At 51.5% G+C, this 27596-nt stretch overlaps 2 protein-coding genes across 3 annotated transcripts in view; both read right to left on the bottom strand.

Annotated features, from left to right (window-relative positions):
* LOC142492496 (uncharacterized) overlaps positions 1-27596 on the bottom strand; it is a 300526-nt gene that overhangs the window by 126486 nt on the left and 146444 nt on the right. The window lies entirely within an intron of this gene.
* LOC142492502 (uncharacterized) overlaps positions 1-27596 on the bottom strand; it is a 71561-nt gene that overhangs the window by 38421 nt on the left and 5544 nt on the right. For both annotated transcript variants that reach the window (XM_075595189.1, XM_075595188.1), the window contains exons 2-4: positions 16497-16797; positions 15382-16319; positions 14990-15100 (exon numbers count right to left, since the gene is read on the bottom strand). In XM_075595189.1, the coding sequence (XP_075451304.1) occupies positions 14990-15100; positions 15382-16319; positions 16497-16522 (1075 nt within the window). In that variant the 5' untranslated portion in view covers positions 16523-16797. The remainder of the gene's footprint in view (positions 1-14989; positions 15101-15381; positions 16320-16496; positions 16798-27596) is intronic.

Consider the following 27596-nt stretch of genomic DNA (forward strand, 5'->3'; position numbering starts at 1 on the left):
ACGTTTCCCGGCCCCACGGTCCCTTCCCTGGCTCTTATTCTGCAGAAATGGCTAGGAGCCTGTGAGTATTTCTTATTTACCTGTATATGGGGCGGCCAACTCCCGTCCTCAAGGGACACCAACAGGTCAGGTTTTCAGGATATCACTGCTTCAGCAAGGGTGGCTCAAACATAATGACTGAGCCACCTAAACTGAAGCAGGGATATCCTGAAAACCTGCCCTGTTGGTGGCCCTTGAGGACGGGAGTTGGCCGGCCATGCATTAGACAAGTCATGCATGTTTGTTTTTCCATACAACATGCAGCTTAGATTTCTATCCGTGTGTGAGGAATCGGGGAACACGTTGCTTGCGGCGTGTTCCCTCCTCTGTTACCGCTCCCCCCCTGCTCCCCTCTCCTCCAGTGAGCGCACCCCGGCTTCCCTTACAGTGCGTGCGCGCACCCGCTCTTCATATGCTACTGCCACGGAGCTCGGCTCCACCTCCTCGGACGCACCGCGCCCCCTCCGCGTGTTGCGTGCACGCGTGACGTCGCGCAACGATCCCCAGTTGCGTGTCAAGCCCTAATGAGCCCCTTGTCTCCTGCACCTATCCCGGTCTCTGCTGGGGCCGCGCCCCCGCTCCGCCTCCTGTGCTATTGGCTTCCTTCCTGTTCACATACCCTGCTCGTGCTCAGTTGCATTGCTGAGCAGAACCAGGTGCAGCCGTGTGCAGATCCTGGGTTTGGTTTTGCCCTGTTCCAGTATTCTCTTGCAGTGTGGCCCTTCGTGTACCGACCCGGCTTGCTTGTGTACCCTCTCTGGCTCTGACCCCGGCTTACCCCCTACTTCGCTTACCTCTCCACTCCACGACCCAGGCTTACGGACCACTACAACGCCGTCTTCTCCTCCCCAGACCATTGGCTTACGGACTTCAACTACGCAGCCATCTATAACCCAGGACCCGGGCACGTATACAGGAATAACCCTCTCTCCAACCCAGGACCCGGCAAGTATACAGGAATAACCCTCTCTCTCCAACCCAGGGCCCGGCAAGTATACAGGAATAACCCTCTCTCCAACCCAGGGCCCGGCAAGTATACAGGAATAACCCTCTCTCTCCAACCCAGGGCCCGGCAAGTATACAGGAATAACCCTCTCTCCAACCCAGGGCCCGACAAGTATACAGGAATAACCCTCTCTCCAACCCAGGGCCCGGCAAGTATACAGGAATAACCCTCTCTCCAACCCAGGGCCCCGGCAAGTATACAGGAATAACCCTCTCTCCAACCCAGGGCCCGGCAAGTATACAGGAATAACCCTCTTTCCAACCCAGGGCCCGGCAAGTATACAGGAATAACCCTCTCTCTCCAACCCAGGACCCCGGCGAGTATACAGGAATAACCCTCTCTCTCCAACCCAGGGCCCCGGCAAGTATACAGGAATAACCCTCTCTCTCCAACCCAGGACCCGGCAAGTATACAGGAATAACCCTCTCTCTCCAACCCAGGGCCCCGGCAAGTATACAGGAATAACCCTCTCTCCAACCCAGGGCCCCGGCAAGTATACAGGAATAACCCTCTCTCTCCAACCCAGGACCCGGCAAGTATACAGGAATAAACCTCTCTCTCCAACCCAGGACCCCGGCAAGTATACAGGAATAACCCTCTTTCTCCAACCCAGGACCCCGGCAAGTATACAGGAATAACCCTCTCTCTCCAACCCAGGACCCCGGCAAGTATACAGGAATAACCCTCTCTCCAACCCAGGGCCCCGGCAAGTATACAGGAATAACCCTCTCTCCAACCCAGGACCCCGGCGAGTATACAGGAATAACCCTCTCTCCAACCCAGGGCCCGGCAAGTATACAGGAATAACCCTCTCTCCAACCCAGGGCCCCGGCAAGTATACAGGAATAACCCTCTCTCTCCAACCCAGGACCCGGCAAGTATACAGGAATAACCCTCTCTCTCCAACCCAGGACCCGGCAAGTATACAGGAATAACCCTCTCTCTCCAACCCAGGGCCCCGGCAAGTATACAGGAATAACCCTCTCTCCAACCCAGGGCCCCGGCAAGTATACAGGAATAACCCTCTCTCTCCAACCCAGGACCCGGCAAGTATACAGGAATAAACCTCTCTCTCCAACCCAGGACCCCGGCAAGTATACAGGAATAACCCTCTCTCTCCAACCCAGGACCCCGGCAAGTATACAGGAATAACCCTCTCTCTCCAACCCAGGACCCCGGCAAGTATACAGGAATAACCCTCTCTCCAACCCAGGGCCCCGGCAAGTATACAGGAATAACCCTCTCTCCAACCCAGGACCCCGGCGAGTATACAGGAATAACCCTCTCTCTCCAACCCAGGGCCCGGCAAGTATACAGGAATAACCCTCTCTCCAACCCAGGACCCGGCAAGTATACAGGAATAACTCTCTCTCTCCAACCCAGCACCCCGGCGAGTATACAGGAATAACCCTCTCTCTCCAACCCAGGACCCCGGCGAGTATACAGGAATAACCCTCTCTCTCCAACCCAGGGCCCGGCAAGTATACAGGAATAACCCTCTCTCTCCAACCCAGACCCGGCAAGTATACAGGAATAACCCTCTCTCTCGAACCCAGGACCCCGGCAAGTATACAGGAATAACCCTCTCTCCAACCCAGGGCCCCGGCGAGTATACAGGAATAACCCTCTCTCTCCAACCCAGGGCCCCGGCAAGTATACAGGAATAACCCTCTCTCTCCAACCCAGGGCCCCGGCGAGTATACAGGAATAACCCTCTCTCTCCAACCCAGGGCCCCGGCAAGTATACAGGAATAGCCCTCTCTCTCCAACCCAGGACTTCGGCGAGTATACAGGAATAACCCTCTCTCTCCAACCCAGGGCCCGGCAAGTATACAGGATTAACCCTCTCTCTCCAACCCAGACCCGGCAAGTATACAGGAATAACCCTCTCTCTCCAACCCAGGACCCCGGCAAGTATACAGGAATAACCCTCTCTCCAACCCAGGGCCCCGGCGAGTATACAGGAATAACCCTCTCTCTCCAACCCAGGGCCCCGGCAAGTATACAGGAATAACCCTCTCTCTCCAACCCAGGACCCCGGCGAGTATACAGGAATAACCCTCTCTCTCCAACCCAGGGCCCGGCAAGTATACAGGAATAACCCTCTCTCTCCAACCCAGGACCCCAGCGAGTATACAGGAATAACCCTCTCTCTCCAACCCAGGGCCCCGGCAAGTATACAGGAATAACCCTCTCTCTCCAACCCAGGACCCCGGCAAGTATACAGGAATAACCCTCTCTCTCCAACCCAGGGCCCCGGCAAGTATACAGGAATAGCCCTCTCTCTCCAACCCAGGACCCCGGCGAGTATACAGGAATAACCCTCTCTCTCCAACCCAGGGCCCCGGCAAGTATACAGGAATAACCCTCTCTCCAACCCAGGGCCCCGGCAAGTATACAGGAATAACCCTCTCTCTCCAACCCAGACCCGGCAAGTATACAGGAATAACCCTCTCTCTCCAACCCAGGACCCCGGCAAGTATACAGGAATAACCCTCTCTCCAACCCAGGGCCCCGGCGAGTATACAGGAATAACCCTCTCTCTCCAACCCAGGGCCCCGGCAAGTATACAGGAATAACCCTCTCTCTCCAACCCAGGGCCCCGGCGAGTATACAGGAATAACCCTCTCTCTCCAACCCAGGACCCCGGTAAGTATACAGGAATAACAGTCTCTCTCCAACCCAGGGCCCCGGCAAGTATACAGGAATAACCCTCTCTCTCCAACCCAGACCCGGCAAGTATACAGGAATAACCCTCTCTCCAACCAAGGGCCCCGGCAAGTATACAGGAATAACCCTCTCTCTCCAACCCAGGGCCCCGGCAAGTATACAGGAATAATCCTCTCTCCAACCAAGGGCCCCGGCAAGTAACCAGGAATAACCCTCTCTCTCCAACCCAGGACCCTGGCAAGTATACAGGAATAACCCTCTCTCTCCAACCCAGGACCCCGGCAAGAATACAGGAATAACCCTCTCTCTCCAACCCAGGACCCCGGCAAGTATACAGGAATAACCCTCTCTCTATACCCCAGGACCCCGGCAAGTATACAGGAATAACCCTCTCTCCAACCCAGGGCCCCGGCAAGTATACAGGAATAACCCTCTCTCTCCAACCCAGGACCCGGCAAGTATACAGGAATAACCCTCTCTCTCCAACCCAGGGCCCCGGCAAGTATACAGGAATAACCCTCTCTATCCAACCCAGGGCCCCGGCAAGTATACAGGAATAACCCTCTCTCTCCAACCCAGGGCCCCGGCAAGTATACAGGAATAACCCTCTCTCTCCAACCCAGGGCCCCGGCAAGTATACAGGAATAACCCTCTCTCTCCAACCCAGGGCCCCGGCGAGTATACAGGAATAACCCTCGCTCTCCAACCCAGGGGCCCCGGCAAGTATACAGGAATAACCCTCTCTCTCCAACCCAGGACCCGGCAAGTATACAGGAATAACCCTCTCTCCAACCCAGGACCCGGCAAGTATACAGGAATAACCCTCTCTCTCCAACCCAGGGCCCCGGCAAGTATACAGGAATAACCCTCTCTCTCCAACCCAGGACCCGGCAAGTATACAGGAATAACCCTCTCTCTCCAACCCAGGACCCCGGCGAGTATACAGGAATAACCCTCTCTCTCCAACCCAGGACCCCGGCAAGTATACAGGAATAACCCTCTCTCCAACCCAGGACCCCGGCAAGTATACAGGAATAACCCTCTCTCCAACCCAGGGCCCCGGCAAGTATACAGGAATAACCCTCTCTCCAACCCAGGACCCCGGCAAGTATACAGGAATAACCCTCTCTCCAACCCAGGGTCCCGGCAAGTATACAGGAATAACCCTCTCTCTCCAACCCAGGGCCCCGGCAAGTATACAGGAATAACCCTCTCTCTCCAACCCAGGGCCCCGGCAAGTATACAGGAATAGCCCTCTCTCTCCAACCCAGGACCCCGGCGAGTATACAGGAATAACCCTCTCTCTCCAACCCAGGGCCCCGGCAAGTATACAGGAATAACCCTCTCTCCAACCCAGGGCCCCGGCAAGTATACAGGAATAACCCTCTCTCTCCAACCCAGGACCCTGGCAAGTATACAGGAATAACCCTCTCTCTCCAACCCAGGACCCCGGCAAGTATACAGGAATAACCCTCTCTCCAACCCAGGGCCCCGGCAAGTATACAGGAATAACCCTCGCTCTCCAACCCAGGACCCGGCAAGTATACAGGAATAACCCTCTCTCTCCAACCCAGGGCCCCGGCAAGTATACAGGAATAACCCTCTCTCTCCAACCCAGGGCCCCGGCAAGTATACAGGAATAACCCTCTCTATCCAACCCAGGGCCCCGGCAAGTATACAGGAATAACCCTCTCTCTCCAACCCAGGGCCCCGGCAAGTATACAGGAATAACCCTCTCTCTCCAACCCAGGGCCCCGGCAAGTATACAGGAATAACCCTCTCTCTCCAACCCAGGGCCCCGGCGAGTATACAGGAATAACCCTCGCTCTCCAACCCAGGGGCCCCGGCAAGTATACAGGAATAACCCTCTCTCTCCAACCCAGGACCCGGCAAGTATACAGGAATAACCCTCTCTCCAACCCAGGACCCGGCAAGTATACAGGAATAACCCTCTCTCTCCAACCCAGGGCCCCGGCAAGTATACAGGAATAACCCTCTCTCTCCAACCCAGGACCCGGCAAGTATACAGGAATAACCCTCTCTCTCCAACCCAGGACCCCGGCGAGTATACAGGAATAACCCTCTCTCTCCAACCCAGGACCCCGGCAAGTATACAGGAATAACCCTCTCTCCAACCCAGGACCCCGGCAAGTATACAGGAATAACCCTCTCTCCAACCCAGGGCCCGGCAAGTATACAGGAATAACCCTCTCTCCAACCCAGGACCCCGGCAAGTATACAGGAATAACCCTCTCTCCAACCCAGGGCCCCGGCAAGTATACAGGAATAACCCTCTCTCTCCAACCCAGGGCCCCGGCAAGTATACAGGAATAGCCCTCTCTCTCCAACCCAGGACCCCGGCGAGTATACAGGAATAACCCTCTCTCTCCAACCCAGGGCCCCGGCAAGTATACAGGAATAACCCTCTCTCCAACCCAGGGCCCCGGCAAGTATACAGGAATAACCCTCTCTCTCCAACCCAGGACCCTGGCAAGTATACAGGAATAACCCTCTCTCTCCAACCCAGGACCCCGGCAAGTATACAGGAATAACCCTCTCTCCAACCCAGGGCCCCGGCAAGTATACAGGAATAACCCTCGCTCTCCAACCCAGGACCCGGCAAGTATACAGGAATAACCCTCTCTCTCCAACCCAGGGCCCCGGCAAGTATACAGGAATAACCCTCTCTATCCAACCCAGGGCCCCGGCAAGTATACAGGAATAACCCTCTCTCTCCAACCCAGGGCCCCGGCAAGTATACAGGAATAACCCTCTCTCTCCAACCCAGGGCCCCGGCAAGTATACAGGAATAACCCTCTCTCTCCAACCCAGGGCCCCGGCGAGTATACAGGAATAACCCTCTCTCTCCAACCCAGGGTCCCCGGCAAGTATACAGGAATAACCCTCTCTCTCCAACCCAGGGCCCCGGCAAGTATACAGGAATAACCCTCTCTCTCCAACCCAGGACCCGGCAAGTATACAGGAATAACCCTCTCTCTCCAAACCAGGACCCGGCAAGTATACAGGAATAACCCTCTCTCTCCAACCCAGGACCCGGCAAGTATACAGGAATAACCCTCTCTCTCCAACCCAGGACCCCGGCGAGTATACAGGAATAACCCTCTCTCTCCAACCCAGGACCCCGGCAAGTATACAGGAATAACCCTCTCTCCAACCCAGGACCCCGGCAAGTATACAGGAATAACCCTCTCTCCAACCCAGGGCCCCGGCAAGTATACAGGAATAACCCTCTCTCTCCAACCCAGGGCCCCGGCAAGTATTCAGGAATAACCCTCTCTCTCCAACACAGGACCCCGGCAAGTATACAGGAATAACCCTCTCTCCAACCCAGGACCCGGCTAGTATACAGGAATAACCCTCTCTCTCCAACCCAGGGCCCCGGCGAGTATATAGGAATAACCCTCTCTCTCCAACCCAGGGCCCCGGCAAGTATACAGGAATAACCCTCTCTCCAACCCAGGGCCCCGGCAAGTATACAGGAATAACCCTCTCTCCAACCCAGGGCCCCGGCAAGTATACAGGAATAACCCTCTCTCTCCAACCCAGGACCCGGCAAGTATACAGGAATAACCCTCTCTCCAACCCAGGGCCCCGGCAAGTATACAGGAATAACCCTCTCTCCAACCCAGGGCCCCGGCAAGTATACAGGAATAACCCTCTATCCAACCCAGGACCCAGCAAGTATACAGGAATAACCCTCTCTCTCCAACCCAGGACCCCGCGAGTATACAGGAATAACCCTCTCTCTCCAACCCAGGACCCCGGCAAGTATACAGGAATAACCCTCTCTCTCCAACCCAGGACCCCGGCAAGTATACAGGAATGACCCTCTCTCCAACCCAGGACCCCGGCAAGTATACAGGAATAACCCTCTCTCCAACCCAGGGCCCCGGCAAGTATACAGGAATAACCCTCTCTCCAACCCAGGACCCCGGCAAGTATACAGGAATAACCCTCTCTCCAACCCAGGGCCCCGGCAAGTATACAGGAATAACCCTCTCTCTCCAACCCAGGGCCCCGGCAAGTATACAGGAATAACCCTCTCTCTCCAACCCAGGGCCCCGGCAAGTATACAGGAATAGCCCTCTCTCTCCAACCCAGGACCCCGGCGAGTATACAGGAATAACCCTCTCTCTCCAACCCAGGGCCCCGGCAAGTATACAGGAATAACCCTCTCTCCAACCCAGGGCCCCGGCAAGTATACAGGAATAACCCTCTCTCTCCAACCCAGACCCGGCAAGTATACAGGAATAACCCTCTCTCCAACCCAGGGCCCCGGCAAGTATACAGGAATAACCCTCTCTCTCCAACCCAGGGCCCTGGCAAGTATACAGGAATAATCCTCTCTCCAACCCAGGGCCCCGGCAAGTATACAGGAATAACCCTCTCTCTCCAACCCAGGACCCTGGCAAGTATACAGGAAAAACCCTCTCTCTCCAACCCAGGACCCCGGCAAGAATACAGGAATAACCCTCTCTCTCCAACCCAGGACCCCGGCAAGTATACAGGAATAACCCTCTCTCTATACCCCAGGACCCCGGCAAGTATACAGGAATAACCCTCTCTCCAACTCAGGGCCCAGGCAAGTATACAGGAATAACCCTCTCTCTCCAACCCAGGACCCGGCAAGTATACAGGAATAACCCTCTCTCTCCAACCCAGGGCCCCGGCAAGTATACAGGAATAACCCTCTCTATCCAACCCAGGGCCCCGGCAAGTATACAGGAATAACCCTCTCTCTCCAACCCAGGGCCCCGGCAAGTATACAGGAATAACCCTCTCTCTCCAACCCAGGGCCCCGGCGAGTATAAAGGAATAACCCTCTCTCTCCAACCCAGGGTCCCCGGCAAGTATACAGGAATAACCCTCTCTCTCCAACCCAGGGCCCCGGCAAGTATACAGGAATAACCCTCTCTCTCCAACCCAGGGCCCCGGCAAGTATACAGGAATAACCCTCTCTCTCCAACCCAGGGCCCCGGCAAGTATACAGGAATAACCCTCTCTCTCCAACCCAGGACCCGGCAAGTATACAGGAATAACCCTCTCTCCAACCCAGGACCCGGCAAGTATACAGGAATAACCCTCTCTCTCCAACCCAGGGCCCCGGCAAGTATACAGGAATAACCCTCTCTCTCCAACCCAGGACCCGGCAAGTATACAGGAATAACCCTCTCTCTCCAACCCAGGACCCCGGCGAGTATACAGGAATAACCCTCTCTCTCCAACCCAGGACCCCGGCAAGTATACAGGAATAACCCTCTCTCCAACCCAGGACCCCGGCAAGTATACAGGAATAACCCTCTCTCCAACCCAGGGCCCCGGCAAGTATACAGGAATAACCCTCTCTCCAACCCAGGACCCCGGCAAGTATACAGGAATAACCCTCTCTCCAACCCAGGGCCCCGGCAAGTATACAGGAATAACCCTCTCTCTCCAACCCAGGGCCCCGGCAAGTATACAGGAATAACCCTCTCTCTCCAACACAGGACCCCGGCAAGTATACAGGAATAACCCTCTCTCCAACCCAGGACCCGGCAAGTATACAGGAATAACCCTCTCTCTCCAACCCAGGGCCCCGGCGAGTATACAGGAATAACCCTCTCTCTCCAACCCAGGGCCCCGGCAAGTATACAGGAATAACCCTCTCTCTCCAACCCAGGACCCCGGCAAGTATACAGGAATAACCCTCTCTCTCCAACCCAGGGCCCCGGCAAGTATACAGGAATAACCCTCTCTCTCCAACCCAGGACCCGGCAAGTATACAGGAATAACCCTCTCTCTCCAACCCAGAGCCCCGGCAAGTATACAGGAATAACCCTCTCTCTCCAACCCAGGGCCCCGGCAAGTATACAGGAATAACCCTCTCTCTCCAACCCAGGGCCCCGGCAAGTATACAGGAATAACCCTCTCTCTCCAACCCAGGGCCCCGGCAAGTATACAGGAATAACCCTCTCTCCAACCCAGGGCCCCGGCAAGTATACAGGAATAACCCTCTCTCTCCAACCCAGGACCCGGCAAGTATACAGGAATAACCCTCTCTCTCCAACCCAGGGCCCCGGCAAGTATACAGGAATAACCCTCACTCCAACCCAGGGCCCCGGCGAGTATACAGGAATAACCCTCTCTCTCCAACCCAGGGCCCCGGCAAGTATACAGGAATAACACTCTCTCTCCAACCCAGGACCCGGCAAGTATACAGGAATAACCCTCTCTCTCCAACCCAGGACCCGGCAAGTATACAGGAATAACCCTCTCTCTCCAACCCAGGGCCCCGGCAAGTATACAGGAATAACCCTCTCTATCCAACCCAGGGCCCCGGCAAGTATACAGGAATAACCCTCTCTCTCCAACCCAGGGCCCCGGCAAGTATACAGGAATAACCCTCTCTCTCCAACCCAGGGCCCCGGCAAGTATACAGGAATAACCCTCTCTCTCCAACCCAGGGCCCCGGCGAGTATACAGGAATAACCCTCTCTCTCCAACCCAGGGTCCCCGGCAAGTATACAGGAATAACCCTCTCTCTCCAACCCAGGGCCCCGGCAAGTATACAGGAATAACCCTCTCTCTCCAACCCAGGACCCGGCAAGTATACAGGAATAACCCTCTCTCTCCAAACCAGGACCCGGCAAGTATACAGGAATAACCCTCTCTCTCCAACCCAGGACCCGGCAAGTATACAGGAATAACCCTCTCTCTCCAACCCAGGACCCCGGCGAGTATACAGGAATAACCCTCTCTCTCCAACCCAGGACCCCGGCAAGTATACAGGAATAACCCTCTCTCCAACCCAGGACCCCGGCAAGTATACAGGAATAACCCTCTCTCCAACCCAGGGCCCCGGCAAGTATACAGGAATAACCCTCTCTCTCCAACCCAGGGCCCCGGCAAGTATTCAGGAATAACCCTCTCTCTCCAACACAGGACCCCGGCAAGTATACAGGAATAACCCTCTCTCCAACCCAGGACCCGGCTAGTATACAGGAATAACCCTCTCTCTCCAACCCAGGGCCCCGGCGAGTATATAGGAATAACCCTCTCTCTCCAACCCAGGGCCCCGGCAAGTATACAGGAATAACCCTCTCTCCAACCCAGGGCCCCGGCAAGTATACAGGAATAACCCTCTCTCCAACCCAGGGCCCCGGCAAGTATACAGGAATAACCCTCTCTCTCCAACCCAGGACCCGGCAAGTATACAGGAATAACCCTCTCTCCAACCCAGGGCCCCGGCAAGTATACAGGAATAACCCTCTCTCCAACCCAGGGCCCCGGCAAGTATACAGGAATAACCCTCTATCCAACCCAGGACCCAGCAAGTATACAGGAATAACCCTCTCTCTCCAACCCAGGACCCCGCGAGTATACAGGAATAACCCTCTCTCTCCAACCCAGGACCCCGGCAAGTATACAGGAATAACCCTCTCTCTCCAACCCAGGACCCCGGCAAGTATACAGGAATGACCCTCTCTCCAACCCAGGACCCCGGCAAGTATACAGGAATAACCCTCTCTCCAACCCAGGGCCCCGGCAAGTATACAGGAATAACCCTCTCTCCAACCCAGGACCCCGGCAAGTATACAGGAATAACCCTCTCTCCAACCCAGGGCCCCGGCAAGTATACAGGAATAACCCTCTCTCTCCAACCCAGGGCCCCGGCAAGTATACAGGAATAACCCTCTCTCTCCAACCCAGGGCCCCGGCAAGTATACAGGAATAGCCCTCTCTCTCCAACCCAGGACCCCGGCGAGTATACAGGAATAACCCTCTCTCTCCAACCCAGGGCCCCGGCAAGTATACAGGAATAACCCTCTCTCCAACCCAGGGCCCCGGCAAGTATACAGGAATAACCCTCTCTCTCCAACCCAGACCCGGCAAGTATACAGGAATAACCCTCTCTCCAACCCAGGGCCCCGGCAAGTATACAGGAATAACCCTCTCTCTCCAACCCAGGGCCCTGGCAAGTATACAGGAATAATCCTCTCTCCAACCCAGGGCCCCGGCAAGTATACAGGAATAACCCTCTCTCTCCAACCCAGGACCCTGGCAAGTATACAGGAAAAACCCTCTCTCTCCAACCCAGGACCCCGGCAAGAATACAGGAATAACCCTCTCTCTCCAACCCAGGACCCCGGCAAGTATACAGGAATAACCCTCTCTCTATACCCCAGGACCCCGGCAAGTATACAGGAATAACCCTCTCTCCAACTCAGGGCCCAGGCAAGTATACAGGAATAACCCTCTCTCTCCAACCCAGGACCCGGCAAGTATACAGGAATAACCCTCTCTCTCCAACCCAGGGCCCCGGCAAGTATACAGGAATAACCCTCTCTATCCAACCCAGGGCCCCGGCAAGTATACAGGAATAACCCTCTCTCTCCAACCCAGGGCCCCGGCAAGTATACAGGAATAACCCTCTCTCTCCAACCCAGGGCCCCGGCGAGTATAAAGGAATAACCCTCTCTCTCCAACCCAGGGTCCCCGGCAAGTATACAGGAATAACCCTCTCTCTCCAACCCAGGGCCCCGGCAAGTATACAGGAATAACCCTCTCTCTCCAACCCAGGGCCCCGGCAAGTATACAGGAATAACCCTCTCTCTCCAACCCAGGGCCCCGGCAAGTATACAGGAATAACCCTCTCTCTCCAACCCAGGACCCGGCAAGTATACAGGAATAACCCTCTCTCCAACCCAGGACCCGGCAAGTATACAGGAATAACCCTCTCTCTCCAACCCAGGGCCCCGGCAAGTATACAGGAATAACCCTCTCTCTCCAACCCAGGACCCGGCAAGTATACAGGAATAACCCTCTCTCTCCAACCCAGGACCCCGGCGAGTATACAGGAATAACCCTCTCTCTCCAACCCAGGACCCCGGCAAGTATACAGGAATAACCCTCTCTCCAACCCAGGACCCCGGCAAGTATACAGGAATAACCCTCTCTCCAACCCAGGGCCCCGGCAAGTATACAGGAATAACCCTCTCTCCAACCCAGGACCCCGGCAAGTATACAGGAATAACCCTCTCTCCAACCCAGGGCCCCGGCAAGTATACAGGAATAACCCTCTCTCTCCAACCCAGGGCCCCGGCAAGTATACAGGAATAACCCTCTCTCTCCAACACAGGACCCCGGCAAGTATACAGGAATAACCCTCTCTCCAACCCAGGACCCGGCAAGTATACAGGAATAACCCTCTCTCTCCAACCCAGGGCCCCGGCGAGTATACAGGAATAACCCTCTCTCTCCAACCCAGGGCCCCGGCAAGTATACAGGAATAACCCTCTCTCTCCAACCCAGGACCCCGGCAAGTATACAGGAATAACCCTCTCTCTCCAACCCAGGGCCCCGGCAAGTATACAGGAATAACCCTCTCTCTCCAACCCAGGACCCGGCAAGTATACAGGAATAACCCTCTCTCTCCAACCCAGAGCCCCGGCAAGTATACAGGAATAACCCTCTCTCTCCAACCCAGGGCCCCGGCAAGTATACAGGAATAACCCTCTCTCTCCAACCCAGGGCCCCGGCAAGTATACAGGAATAACCCTCTCTCTCCAACCCAGGGCCCCGGCAAGTATACAGGAATAACCCTCTCTCCAACCCAGGGCCCCGGCAAGTATACAGGAATAACCCTCTCTCTCCAACCCAGGACCCGGCAAGTATACAGGAATAACCCTCTCTCTCCAACCCAGGGCCCCGGCAAGTATACAGGAATAACCCTCACTCCAACCCAGGGCCCCGGCGAGTATACAGGAATAACCCTCTCTCTCCAACCCAGGGCCCCGGCAAGTATACAGGAATAACACTCTCTCTCCAACCCAGGACCCGGCAAGTATACAGGAATAACCCTCTCTCCAACCCAGGGCCCCGGCAAGTATACAGGAATAACCCTCTCTCCAACCCAGGGCCCCGGCAAGTATACAGGAATAACCCTCTCTCTCCAACCCAGGGCCCCGGCAAGTATACAGGAATAACCCTCTCTCCAACCCAGGGCCCCGGCAAGTATACAGGAATAACCCTCTCTCTCCAACCCAGGACCCGGCAAGTATACAGGAATAACCCTCTCTCTCCAACCCAGGGCCCCGGCAAGTATACAGGAATAACCCTCACTCCAACCCAGGGCCCCGGCGAGTATACAGGAATAACCCTCTCTCTCCAACCCAGGGTCCCCGGCGAGTATACAGGAATAACCCTCTCTCTCCAACCCAGGACCCGGCAAGTATACAGGAATAACCCTCTCTCCAACCCAGGGCCCCGGCAAGTATACAGGAATAACCCTCTCTCTCCAACCCAGGACCCCGGCAAGTATACAGGAATAACCCTCTCTCCAACCCAGGGCCCCGGCAAGTATACAGGAATAACCCTCTCTCTCCAACCCAGGACCCCGGCAAGAATACAGGAATAACCCTCTCTCTCCAACCCAGGGCCCCGGCAAGTATACAGGAATAATCCTCTCTCTCCAACCCAGGACCCCGGCAAGTATACAGGAATAACCCTCTCTCTCCAACCCAGGACCCCGGCAAGTATACAGGAATAACCCTCTCTCTCCAACCCAGGACCCGGCAAGTATACAGGAATAACCCTCGCTCTCCAACCCAGGACCCCGGCAAGTATACAGGAATAACCCTCTCTCTCCAACCCAGGGCCCCGGCAAGTATACAGGAATAACCCTCTCTCCAACCCAGGACCCGGCAAGTATACAGGAATAACCCTCTCTCTCCAACCCAGGACCCGGCAAGTATACAGGAATAACACTCTCTCTCCAACCCAGGACCCGGCAAGTATACAGGAATAACCCTCTCTCCAACCCAGGGCCCGACAAGTATACAGGAATAACCCTCTCTCTCCAACCCAGGGCCCCGGCGAGTATACAGGAATAACCCTCTCTCCAACCCAGGACCCCGGCAAGTATACAGGAATAACCCTCTCTCCAACCCAGGGCCCGGCAAGTATACAGGAATAACCCTCTCTCCAACCCAGGACCCCGGCAAGTATACAGGAATAACCCTCTCTCTCCAACCCAGGACCCCGGCAAGTATACAGGAATAATCCTCTCTCCAACCCAGACCCGGCTACGCTGACCCTCCGCTGTGGTGGGTGTGTGGCGCTATCTTCCCACCTCAGTACCGGGGTCTTGCCCGGTTTGTGGGATCCCGCAAACGTTACACCGTGTTTTAATGTTATTTTCCCCAATATTGTATCAATTTCCGCCCATTTTCAAACACATTGAATAAAGACAGGTGCGGATATAAGGGTACTTACCCCCAACAGGTAATGAATGTATTTCCCTCTTTATCGGGGTGAGATGTTCCTCAGCGTTCGGCTCTTTCTCTGACTTAATCTGTAACCTCTCCGGAACAATCCCTGGGAAACCTGGCAATAAGAAAGGGAAATGCCCCATGTAAAGCTGGGAGTGGGGCTCTTATAGTGCTATCACCCCCTCTGATATTGGGGTAATACCCGTCGGGAAGAAATCCCTCACTCGCCCTTCTGGCAGAAATCCCTTACAGAGATGGGACATGAGATGTTACCTGCTAGCGGCTCTATAAGAACACAAGATTAATTAGTTTGGGTGTGTGACTCACATAATGCAAAATACCCCGATATTCCCACCGTGCAGATCTCAGCGCCACCATAATATCTGCTATACTCACTTAGCACACGGGGATCCATGCCGGTAGTGGGCAGCGCCCCTCTGTCCATGCTGGTAGTGGGCAGCGCCCCTCTGTCCATGCTGGTAGTGGGCAGCCCCCCTCTGTCCATGCTGGTAGCGGGCAGCGCCCCTCCGTCCATGCCGGTAGCGGGCAGCGCCCCTCTGTCCATGCTGGTAGTGGGCAGCGCCCCTCTGTCCATGCTGGTAGTGGGCAGCGCCCCTCTGTCCATGCTGGTAGTGGGCAGCGCCCCTCTGTCTATGCTGGTAGTGGGCAGCGCCCCTCTGTCCATGCCGGTAGTGGGCAGCGCCCCTCTGTCCATGCTGGTAGTGGGCAGCGCCCCTCTGTCCATGCTGGTAGTGGGCAGTGCCCCTCTGTCCATGCTGGTAGTGGGCAGTGCCCCTCTGTCCATGCTGGTAGTGGGCAGCGCCCCTCTGTCCATGCTGGAAGTGGGTAGTGCCCCTCTGTCCATGCTGGTAGTGGGCAGCGCCCCTCTGTCCATGCTGGTAGTGGGCAGCGCCCCTCTGTCCATGCTGGTAGTGGGCAGCGCCCCTCTGTCCATGCTGGTAGTGGGTAGTGCCCCTCTGTCCATGCTGGTAGTGGGCAGTGCCCCTCTGTCCATGCTGGTAGTGGGCAGTGCCCCTCTGTCCATGCTGGTAGTGGGCAGCGCCCCTCTGTCCATGCTGGAAGTGGGTAGTGCCCCTCTGTCCATGCTGGTAGTGGGCAGTGCCCCTCTGTCCATGCTGGTAGTGGGCAGTGCCCCTCTGTCCATGCCGGTAGTGGGCAGTGCCCCTCTGTCCATGCTGGAAGTGGGTAGTGCCCCTCTGTCCATGCTGGTAGTGGGCAGTGCCCCTCTGTCCATGCCGGTAGTGGGCAGTGGTTCTCTGGGGGTGCTGAGATAGGAGGTTCCTTGGTTTATATTTGTTGGGTCACAGCTGTGTCTGTATAAAAGAGAAGAAATATAATGTGTATAATAATCTGTTTTCTTGGACAAATAAGAGAAAGGGATGGGGGAGCACTGGTGGAAGGGTAGAATAGAGTACAGTCTGGTTCAGGTGTGTAAGACTCTGAAGCAATAAAGTGGAGTTTTTAGATGTATAATAATTCTTAACACTCACACGGCCTTGTGCAAATGCTGTCGCATCAAGGTGTCTTTAGGTCCTCTCTTCTCTGTCTTGTAAATTCGTTCGCCGCCTTGCGTCTGCGCTCTTCTTCTGCTTCTTCTTTGGTGTGGTCTCACCCTCGGGATAAATGAATATACATGTGAACAGAATATATTTGCAATTTGATGATATTTCCAGAGATAAAAACAGGGTTAGAATAAAAAACACTCACACGGGCATGTGTGCGGGCACTCTGAGGGGTGGTGTCTTTGCTCTCCAGGGGGCAGTCCCACTTCTCCAATAGTTAGTTATAGGTCTACGGTCAAAACATAACTCAGTGTCAAGTGATGGAAAATAAATATCAAGGTATTGCTACTCACACGGCCAAGTGTGAGTGCACACTTGGAAAGGTTTCTTTTGTTGCTCCTCCTGTCGTCCCCGGGTAGGAAATTAAAGCGGGTTCTGATGGTGATTTCTCACTCCCAAATGGGTAAAGAAAGTTCTAAGCCCAGAAAGTCAAGGCCAAGGTCTTTATTCAGATTAAAAATAAAAAGAACAAAACACCGCTAACTCAACCAGTGAGCTCCGCTGTGGAATAAGGTAAAAAGCCAGTCTTTAGGGAGTATAATGCAGGACTCGTGGTACTGCAGCTAAACTCTCTCCGCGTCCGGATGTAGCGCTGCACTTCCCGTGTCCCACTCCCGACGGTGGCTGCAAAGGTCAAAACATCTGGGGGATTTCGAGCTACGCGTTTCGCCCTTTTGGGCTTCCTCAGGCTCCGTAGTTAGAATGGATTTGGCTCGCGGCTCGTGCTTTATATACTGCGGCCGGCCAGTCTACCACACCCCCACATCCTGCTGTTTCTTAACTGGATCATCGAAATCAGCTGTTATAGATGAATGCTATAACACATAGTGCGAGCAATTTGGCCCCATTGCATGGTCCTTTAATAGGCCTTCACTGACGTCACATGCACCCTAACTTGATGCTAAGTGAGGGAGCACTATGTACACAATAACAGGTTTCCTCATAGAGGAATCTATGTCTTGAAAACCCTAAATTCTCTCATTTATGGCTGGAAATAATTGACCAATACATACAATCAAACATTTCAAATGTAAAAACTCATTGGTATAAATAAAAGAAATATCTACCACCTGCATACATTTAACCCTTCCAATTTCACGACTCATTGATAAGGGTAGACAATAAAGTAGGTTAAATGACAATATAATTAATTGCCTGTTTATGATCAGTAAGTCATAAGAGTGTACAGTCCAATCTTACGCCGAGATTGGTATAAAACTCATAAGTGACCGGATATTTATTCCTCAATATGCATATTGGCAGTACTAAAAACTGTAATTTAAAAATTAGCAAAAAACATACATAAATAACAATTTTATACACAAAACTTATAAAATGAAGTTTAAAGTTTAAGTTTTAAGTGGAGGGATGATATGACATGTCGGATGCTCAGTTGAATACTCCCAGGTCTATGTCTGTCATAACCTGCTTGACCCATAGTGTCTCCAGACATTTCAGCCTGTCCCACGGAGGGAACCCAGAAGGGCTTTCCTACAAGGGAATAGAAAGAGTAGAGGCACATTGGAGGGGTGGAGACCAGCTTATCAAACTTGGACAACGCGAGACGTATTGGATCTACAGACTACAGACTCTAGCCCCAAAGGGTCTAAACATAGACATAGACCTGGGAGTATTCAACTGAGCATCCGACATGTCATATCATCCCTCCAACAATTTTAGTCGCTCATCCTTCCCTACCCCATTTCCTATACCCTCCACCATCCACATTCCAGTTATTCCCTCCCCCCCCCCCCCCTACCCCCCACCCCCCCTCCATTTCCGTTCCTCAGAGACTAGGAGAAAGGACGTCCTTGTAATTGATTTTAGAATATTTCTACTTCACGTTCTTAGGCATATTTCATGCCAGGATATAGGGTACTGATTGCGTGTTTGCTTTCCCTGGCAGATCTTGTTCATCTATTACACCATCTTTAAGGAGATGAGTTCATATATCAACGAAACAATGTTCAATTTATACATTTATTAATTGCATTTTTTAATCGATTTTTATAAGACATTTTAAACTTCATTTTATAAGTTTTGTGTATAAAATTGTTATTTATGTATGTTTTTTGCTAATTTTTAAATTACAGTTTTTAGTACTGCCAATATGCATATTGAGGAATAAATATCCGGTCACTTATGAGTTTTATACCAATCTCGGCGTAAGATTGGACTGTACACTCTTATGACTTACTGATCATAAACAGGCAATTAATTATATTGTCATTTAACCTACTTTATTGTCTACCCTTATCAATGAGTCGTGAAATTGGAAGGGTTAAATGTATGCAGGTGGTAGATATTTCCTTTATTTATACCAATGAGTTTTTACATTTGAAATGTTTGATTGTATGTATTGGTCAATTATTTCCAGCCATAAATGAGAGAATTTAGGGTTTTCAAGACATAGATTCCTCTATGAGGAAACCTGTTATTGTGTACATAGTGCTCCCTCACTTAGCATCAAGTTAGGGTGCATGTGACGTCAGTGAAGGCCTATTAAACGACCATGCAATGGGGCCAAATTGCTGGCACTATGTGTTATAGCATTCATCTATAACAGCTGATTTCGATGATCCAGTTAAGAAACAGCAGGATGTGGGGGTGTGGTAGACTGGCCGGCCGCAGTATATAAAGCACGAGCCGCGAGCCAAATCCATTCTAACTACGGAGCCTGAGGAAGCCCAAAAGGGCGAAACGCGTAGCTCCAAATCCCCCAGATGTTTTGACCTTTGCAGCCACCGTCGGGAGTGGGACACGGGAAGTGCAGCGCTACATCCGGACGCGGAGAGAGTTTAGCTGCAGTACCACGAGTCCTGCATTATACTCCCTAAAGACTGGCTTTTTACCTTATTCCACAGCGGAGCTCACTGGTTGAGTTAGCGGTGTTTTGTTGTTCTTTTTATTTTTAATTTGAATAAAGACCTTGGCCTTGACATTCTGGGCTTAGAACTTTCTTTACCCATTTGGGAGTGAGAAATCACCATCAGAACCCGCTTTAATTTCCTACCCGGGGACGACAGGAGGAGCAACAAAAGAAACCTTTCCAAGTGTGCACTCACACTTGGCCGTGTGAGTAGCAATACCTTGATATTTATTTTCCATCACTTGACACTGAGTTATGTTTTGACCGTAGACCTATAACTAACTATTGGAGAAGTGGGACTGCCCCCTGGAGAGCAAAGACACCACCCCTCAGAGTGCCCGCACACATGCCCGTGTGAGTGTTTTTTATTCTAACCCTGTTTTTATCTCTGGAAATATCATCAAATTGCAAATATATTCTGTTCACATGTATATTCATTTATCCCGAGGGTGAGACCACACCAAAGAAGAAGCAGAAGAAGAGCGCAGACGCAAGGCGGCGAACGAATTTACAAAACAGAGAAGAGAGGACCTAAAGACACCTTGATGCGACAGCATTTGCACACGGCCGTGTGAGTGTTAAGAATTATTATACATCTAAAAACTCCACTTTATTGCTTCAGAGTCTTACACACCTGAACCAGACTGTACTCTATTCTACCCTTCCACCAGTGCTCCCCCATCCCTTTCTCTTGTCTCCTTTACTTTGAAGGATCCTGGGTAGATCCTTTTTTGGGGTCGTTTGAGTCACAGGAGGAAAAGAAGCAGAGGGATACCTTGCCTACAACCAAGGTTGTTATTATATCTCTATCCCGCACTTACTATACATACAGGTAGCGCCCGGGTATTTTGTTCTCTAGACACTTCTTGGACAAATATACAGCATTTAGTATAAGATTTCAAACCTAAGATTATTAACAAAGTAATCCCAAAGGCGTCAGAGAAGACAGGGGCAATATCTTACCCAACGGGGAATATGGGGGGCCCCTGGCTCCCTAGGTGGAGGGCGCTGGCGCAGCGAGCTTACCCTCATTGACCAATCAGAGTGTGCACAGTGATGGGCACAGCCCCTTTGAGGGCCGTCCTCGGAGAGAGGGAAATATGAACCAGCGAGACGACGGGGCTAAGACCCAGGCCCCACTCCCCGGTTTCAGCTCCATACTTCCCGCAGAGCGAGAGGCCTTGCTGCCGGGGGAAGGACAATGCTCCGGCTTTGGTGTACTCTGCCAGCAGGCGGGCGCGTCTCACACAAACTCCCCACTGTCCCACAGCACATGGCCCAGTACAATGACCAGCCCATTGTCTCGTTGTGTAGCTGCCACTTACCCTAGCCAGCTTGTCTCCCGGAGATGGCACAAAAAGCCCAGCACTGGGTAGCCATGCTGACAGGCAAGGGCAGCCAGCTTAACCTTTCTTACAGCGTCACAGCGGGATTTCCTCCATCCCACCATTATTTTCTCTAGTGACCTCCAGTTTCTCACATTCAGCCGCTTTGTACCGGGCAGGAACATCCTGCAATTCCACTGAACCAGAAAGAGACTTCAGCTCATTTTATTTAGCCAAAGAAAGCCAATGTTTGGGCCGGACACAGCGGCCTTCATCAGGGTTTGGCCCCCGCTAGATAAAGTCCGCTGTGTCCGGCCAAACGCTGCTTTCCTTTAGCTTAATAAAACTGCCTGAAATAGCCGCCTGTTGTGCCCTCCCCTTCCTATTATAGGATTATTATACGGGCCCTACAGGGAAACCCCTCTGGGGAAGTGAGCCCGGACTATTGCTACGTGATATAACTTGTATAAGGAGAGCCTGGGAAACCCCCATGTCTGTGCATATTTATACCGATCCCGTCACAGCCATAATAACACACAGCACGTATATCTCTGTCTCCTCTGTGAATCTGCCCCAAGATTGTGTGATCGTCCCTAATGACCTCTATCACCCAGACTGGGATATTCGCCCCAGGACCTCTGTGTGTATATACGGTATATCTTTTCTTACCTTTAACGCACCCTCTCCCTATCCGAGAACCAATATTAGGGGAGGGGGCTGTGTCAGGACAAGCACATGAATAACACACAGGGAGCAGCCAGAGGACACCTTACCCCTCCCAAGTCTGAGGTCCCCCGGATTACACACTAAGCAGCTCGGTTTAGGAAATATAGGGGCATGAATTTCCCAGGTGTAACCCCTTAAACATGTCTCTGGCATTAGTTCTCTTTGGTCCGAAGGGGGACTGTCCCTTTAAAGGAAGAAATTATTGTTACGTACAATACTCCCTCATCTGCTCCTCCCTACATATCGCACTGATCTCTCGTTATGTCCCTGCTCCTCCCTACATATCGCACTGATCTCTCGTTATGTCCCTGCTCCTCCCTACATATCGCACTGATCTCTCGTTATGTCCCTGCGCCTCCCTACATATCGCACTGATCTCTCGTTATGTCCCTGCTCCTCCCTACATATCGCACTGATCTCTCGTTATGTCCCTGCGCCTCCCTACATATCGCACCGATCTCTCGTTACGTCCCTGCTCCTCCCTACATATCGCACTGATCTCTCGTTACGTCCCTGCTCCTCCCTACATATCGCACTGATCTCTCGTTATGTCCCTGCGCCTCCCTACATGTCGCACTAATCTCTCGTTATGTCCCTGCTCCTCCCTACATATCGCACTGATCTCTCGTTATGTCCCTGCTCCTCCCTACATATCGCACTGATCTCTCGTTACGTCCCTGCGCCTCCCTACATATCGCACTGATCTCTCGTTACGTCCCTGCGCCTCCCTACATATCGCACTGATCTCTCGTTATGTCCCTGCTCCTCCCTACATATCGCACTGATCTCTCGTTATGTCCCTGCTCCTCCCTACATATCGCACTGATCTCTCGTTATGTCCCTGCGCCTCCCTACATATCGCACTGATCTCTCGTTACGTCCCTGCGCCACCCTACATATCGCACTGATCTCTCGTTATGTCCCTGCGCCTCCCTACATATCGCACTGATCTCTCGATATGTCCCTGCGCCTCCCTACATATCGCACTGATCTCTCGTTATGTCCCTGCGCCTCCCTACATATCGCACTGATCTCTCGTTATGTCCCTGCTCCTCCCTACATATCGCACTGATCTCTCGTTATGTTCCTGCTCCTCCCTACATATCGCACCGATCTCTCGTTATGTCCCTGCTCCTCCCTACATATCGCACTGATCTCTCGATATGTCCCTGCTCCTCCCTACATATCGCACTGATCTCTCGTTATGTCCCTGCTCCTCCCTACATATCGCACTGATCTCTCGTTATGTCCCTGCGCCTCCCTACATATCGCACTGATCTCTCGTTATGTCCCTGCTCCTCCCTACATATCGCACTGATCTCTCGATATGTCCCTGCTCCTCCCTACATATCGCACTGATCTCTCGTTATGTCCCTGCTCCTCCCTACATATCGCACTGATCTCTCGTTATGTCCCTGCGCCTCCCTACATATCGCACTGATCTCTCGTTACGTCCCTGCTACTCCCTACATATCGCACTGATCTCTCGTTACGTCCCTGCTCCTCCCTACATATCGCACTGATCTCTCGTTATGTCCCTGCGCCTCCCTACATATCGCATTGATCTCTCGTTATGTCCCTGCCCGTCTCCTGCGCTCTGTCCATAACCGTCTCCTCTCCGTCCCTTTCACCTCTACTGCTCTCTCTCTCTCTCCCCTTAAACCCTTTCCCAAGGCTTATGCAAGGCCGAAGGGCATATATCACCCATGGGACTCCCCTAAATCACTGTAAGTACTGTGCCCCGGGGACCTGCTGCTGCTAGTTACCAGTCCTTAAATAAAAAAAGTAGTAGAGCCATTCCAATACTAACCAAAGTCAGGGAAAAATGTGTCCACTCCCAATTAAGCGATTACTATACCAAGACAAATTTCTCTAGCCAATTCCAATCTGGCTTTCGCCCCAAACACTCCACCGTAACTACCCTGCTAAAAGTTTGCACTGAGATCCAGTGTGGAATGGAACGGGGACAACTCACTGGTGCAGTATTCCTAGATTTTGCAAAGGCTTTTGATACTGTTGATCATGCTATCCTGCTTAACAAACTCCAGCGCTCTGCAATAGGGAAGCTTGCTTTAAACTGGTTTCAGTCCTACCTATCAGGTAGATCCCAACATGTGTCCATCTCAGGCTCTAACTCCAACCCCCTGGATATCACCTGTGGTGTCCCGCAAGGCTCTGTTCTGGGGCCCCTACTCTTCTCAGTGTTCATCAATGATCTTCCTACAGCTTGTAAGGAAGCTTCAAAACAAATGTATAAAGTTGACACAATCCTATATGCACACAGCCATAGCCTCTCCGAACTTGAACACATACTTCAGTCTGACTTTTTGAGACTTGAAAATTGGATTTCCCAAAACAAACTGGTACCAACAATAACAATGGTATTTGGGACCAAGACTATATTTTTAAAGCTTCCAGTGACTAAGCTCCAGATCAGAACCAACGCTAACTCCTGTTACTAGTTTTAAATACTTGGGCATATGGTTTGACTCCCACTTAACATTTGGGATTGTAGCGAAAATGGGGGTTATCAGCGCATTAATAAAAGGCAGTATGCTCAACTGGTTACCCCTATTTCGTATTGGGGATGAAGGGGGTAATTTTATATGCTGTTCCCATGTACCATTTTCCCCTCTATGCATAGTTGTCCCCTTTTTGCAGGCTAGTCACTACCTGCAGTGCTGAATAACAGGAGCCGTTCCATTAAGACTGCTAATTTAGGAACGGAGTGAGCCAGCACCCTGATTTTTGGTGTGCAGCCTCAGTGTAACCCCCAAGCACACACATATTAAAAATATAACTTTGTCAAAAGTGAAATATATATTTTTGATAAAGTGCCTTTCTGTTGCAGTTTTAAATGTACCGGCAGGATGCTATTTTTTCTGCCTGCCTTTGTAATGCATTAAGGAACAAATGTTATGCCTACATGAGCCCCCTGTTGAGGCAATGCCTATGGGCTTGGGGACGTGTGGGGGAATGAAAGACCCCAGAGTCTTAAAGTGTGACTTAACCGTGATGTCTCCGAGTAGCAGATCCTGTTACTCATCCTGGATATTTCACACCTTGGGACCAAACTCCAGACGTTGTGTCCCAAGAAATGAGTGGCCCCTTTTTACTCAGCAGTGCTACCAAACCGCTTACTGAGCATGCTCAGAGCTACCCGGGCTGGCTGTAGGATTTTCCCACGTGACAGGGCAGGCTCTGATAGGAGGAAGATCATTCCTTGCCAATGGGATGAGGCTAATGTAAAACTCCAAGGGCCCCTGTCCTCAAAGAGGCCGGTAACCCTCATTCCTGTGGTTGTTACCTGATTTCTTCAAGCAGATAAGATCTAAGTGCAGCGCCTGCGATTCCAGAACGCAAGGGGTTAAAAACATCGCAACCAGGAAACGAGCCCTGCTTCAGGATTTCGTTAGCCCTGGGGATTCCAGAACGAACCCCAAAGAACCAGAGCAAAGATTTCATTTTACACGGACTTATGGGCCTGGCATCTTGCGCCCTTTGCAAACGGACTGCAATTTAAAGGGACATTATTTCTGTTCTTTTCGTTCACTGGACAATTTATCCTGTTCCTTATCCCAGTAAGTGTAATTATAAATTGTATTCTAAGGTTGTCGTGTGTCTATCAAGGAAATAAATGACAATTTATTTTGCTCAACTTGTATGCTCAATCTAAACCCAAAATATAAATGTGCTGGTAATAGTTGTGTCCATCATGACAGTGATGCACACTGATACCCTGACATCCAAAACCTATGCCAAACCAGGGGTACTTTACAGGAACAAATCCTCCCTAAGCCTGCTGGTCAGAAAGCGTATCGCACAGCAGATGCTAATGCCAATTATCGACTATGGAGACATAGTATATGGCACGGCACCTCAATCCCACTTTAGCAAACTTGACACCCTCTACAATTCAATTTGTCGTTTTGTTCTCCAATGCAACTATAACACACATCACTGCGAAATGCTCAAAGAACTAGATTGGTCATCACTCGAGTCTAGGCGCAAAATTCACCTTTCCTGTCTCACCCTCAAATACTTTCTGGGCAAGCTACCCAGCTACCTGAACAAGCTCCTCACCCCTACCACATGCAGCACTTATCACCTGAGATCAGACTCCAAAAGACTGTTCATGGTCCCAAGGCTCAACAAAGTATCCGGCCGCTCCTCCTTCTCTTACCGTGCACCCCAAAACTGGAACAACCTACCGGAGACTCTCACATCCACCACCAGTTTAAATTCTTTCAAAACTAAAGCTGTCTCACATTTTAATCTAGTCTGTAACTGTGACATACGCCTATACAGGTAGTCCTCGTTATCCAACGTTTCACTGTACAATGAATGGCATATCCAAAACTTTACAATGCAACTCTAAGAGCCGTTTTTCGACGCTGGAATGCGTTATCCAACGCTCACCGCCACAGATTAACATGGGACTCACTTTACAACGCTACTTCCAGAGCGGATTCCGTTGGATAACCGAGGACTGCCTGTAATATATGTTATCTCTAACTGCGCATGCAACGTCTTGTATACAATGTATACCCTGTTCACTTATATAACTGTATTTGTAACCATGCATTATTTGTCATCTTAACCCTATGCCCAGGACATACTTCAAAACAAGAGGTAACAAAGTGTAACATTTAAGTATGTGTGAACTGGATTCTACTATCAATTTACAAGATCCTAAAATGTAATTAAAGCTGCAGTTCAGTCAATATCCTGCATGTGTGTTTTTTTTAATAAATCAGTTCTGTAGTAAGAAAAAATACTTGTATTCTATTTTAACAGCCATTTGCTAAGGCACTGCCCCTTCATGTCCTGTCACAAGCCCTGGCACACCCCTTTGTCAGCCCTGCCCTCCCTCTAGCACATGTCAGTGCAGGAGTGCTCATGAATATTCATGAGCTTCCACTGAGGGAGTGAAGCAGAATATAAACAAATCCCAGCTTTTAATATGTCACCAAATTTCGACCTATCAATACATGGAGAACTAATTGACCGGCAGCTATACAGTTCTTTAGGTAATTAGAGATTGCACACACAAAACTATTGAAGTAAAAAAATAAATGTAAAAAAAAAAAAAAAAAAGACTGAACTGCAGCTTTAACAATTTGGTGTGGCTGTTGATTAGGCAGACCCCTCCCTTAATTATTAGTCAATGTGGCTGTGTTTTAGCATACTTAAGGCAGGATACCCTGGCTGTGTGTAACATCAAAGTGTGTAGCAGAGTCAATCTTGGAGTTGAAATTGGAGGTGAATATTGAGGAGGATCTGGACTCTGAACAACAACTTTACAACTGTGAGAACTTTACTTTCTAAAAGCTGTGATTATTTGTACTCTTCCTATCCTGCAATAACTGGCCAGTCTCTCCTCCTGTATCTCACTATGCCCTCCCTATTTCTTTTTCTGTTTACAGTTTCCTCACTCCTTTGAGAGCATTTCTGTTCTCTACAACTTCCCCACTCCCCACTGCCCCATTATTTATACACGTCTCCCAACAGCTTCTTTACCCCTCAATAAAAAACACCCACACAAATCCTCTATTCACACCCTCTATCTCCTCCTTCCTGCTGCTGGGGATCTCCCCTAAGCCTGAACCCAGACACACACCTGATCTAACCCACACCTCCCTGCCATCTCTTCCCCCGTAAATAGTGTTAACCATTTCATTTAACACTGACTAACCTTAAAACTCACCCCACAAATCAAGCATCCCAAAATCCTGCACTCATGGCTACTGTCCCACAGTTACTTATACCACCCATTGTGGCCAAGCACTGCCATGTACAGCACTTATTCCCTCCCCTGCTGTCTCTGTAAGTTTCCCCTCAAACCTCTTAGATTGTAAGCTCTTCGGGGATTTCCTTTCCTATTGTCTGATTTTTGCTGCACTTATTGTATTATAATTCCCTGTACTGTATTCTTTGTGAAGCGCTGAGCACACTTTTGGCGCTGTATAAATAAAGACATACAATACAATGTATTAATGCTGTGAATATTATAAATAAAATGCCACCTCTCGCCGGGGTGTGAGTCCTGAAACCTCAGTGCTCACAGCTCCATACACATGTATGTAAGAGACACATATAGAGGGGTAC

This window comes from Ascaphus truei, chromosome 4 (genome assembly GCF_040206685.1).
Source record: "Ascaphus truei isolate aAscTru1 chromosome 4, aAscTru1.hap1, whole genome shotgun sequence".
NCBI lineage: Eukaryota > Metazoa > Chordata > Amphibia > Anura > Ascaphidae > Ascaphus > Ascaphus truei.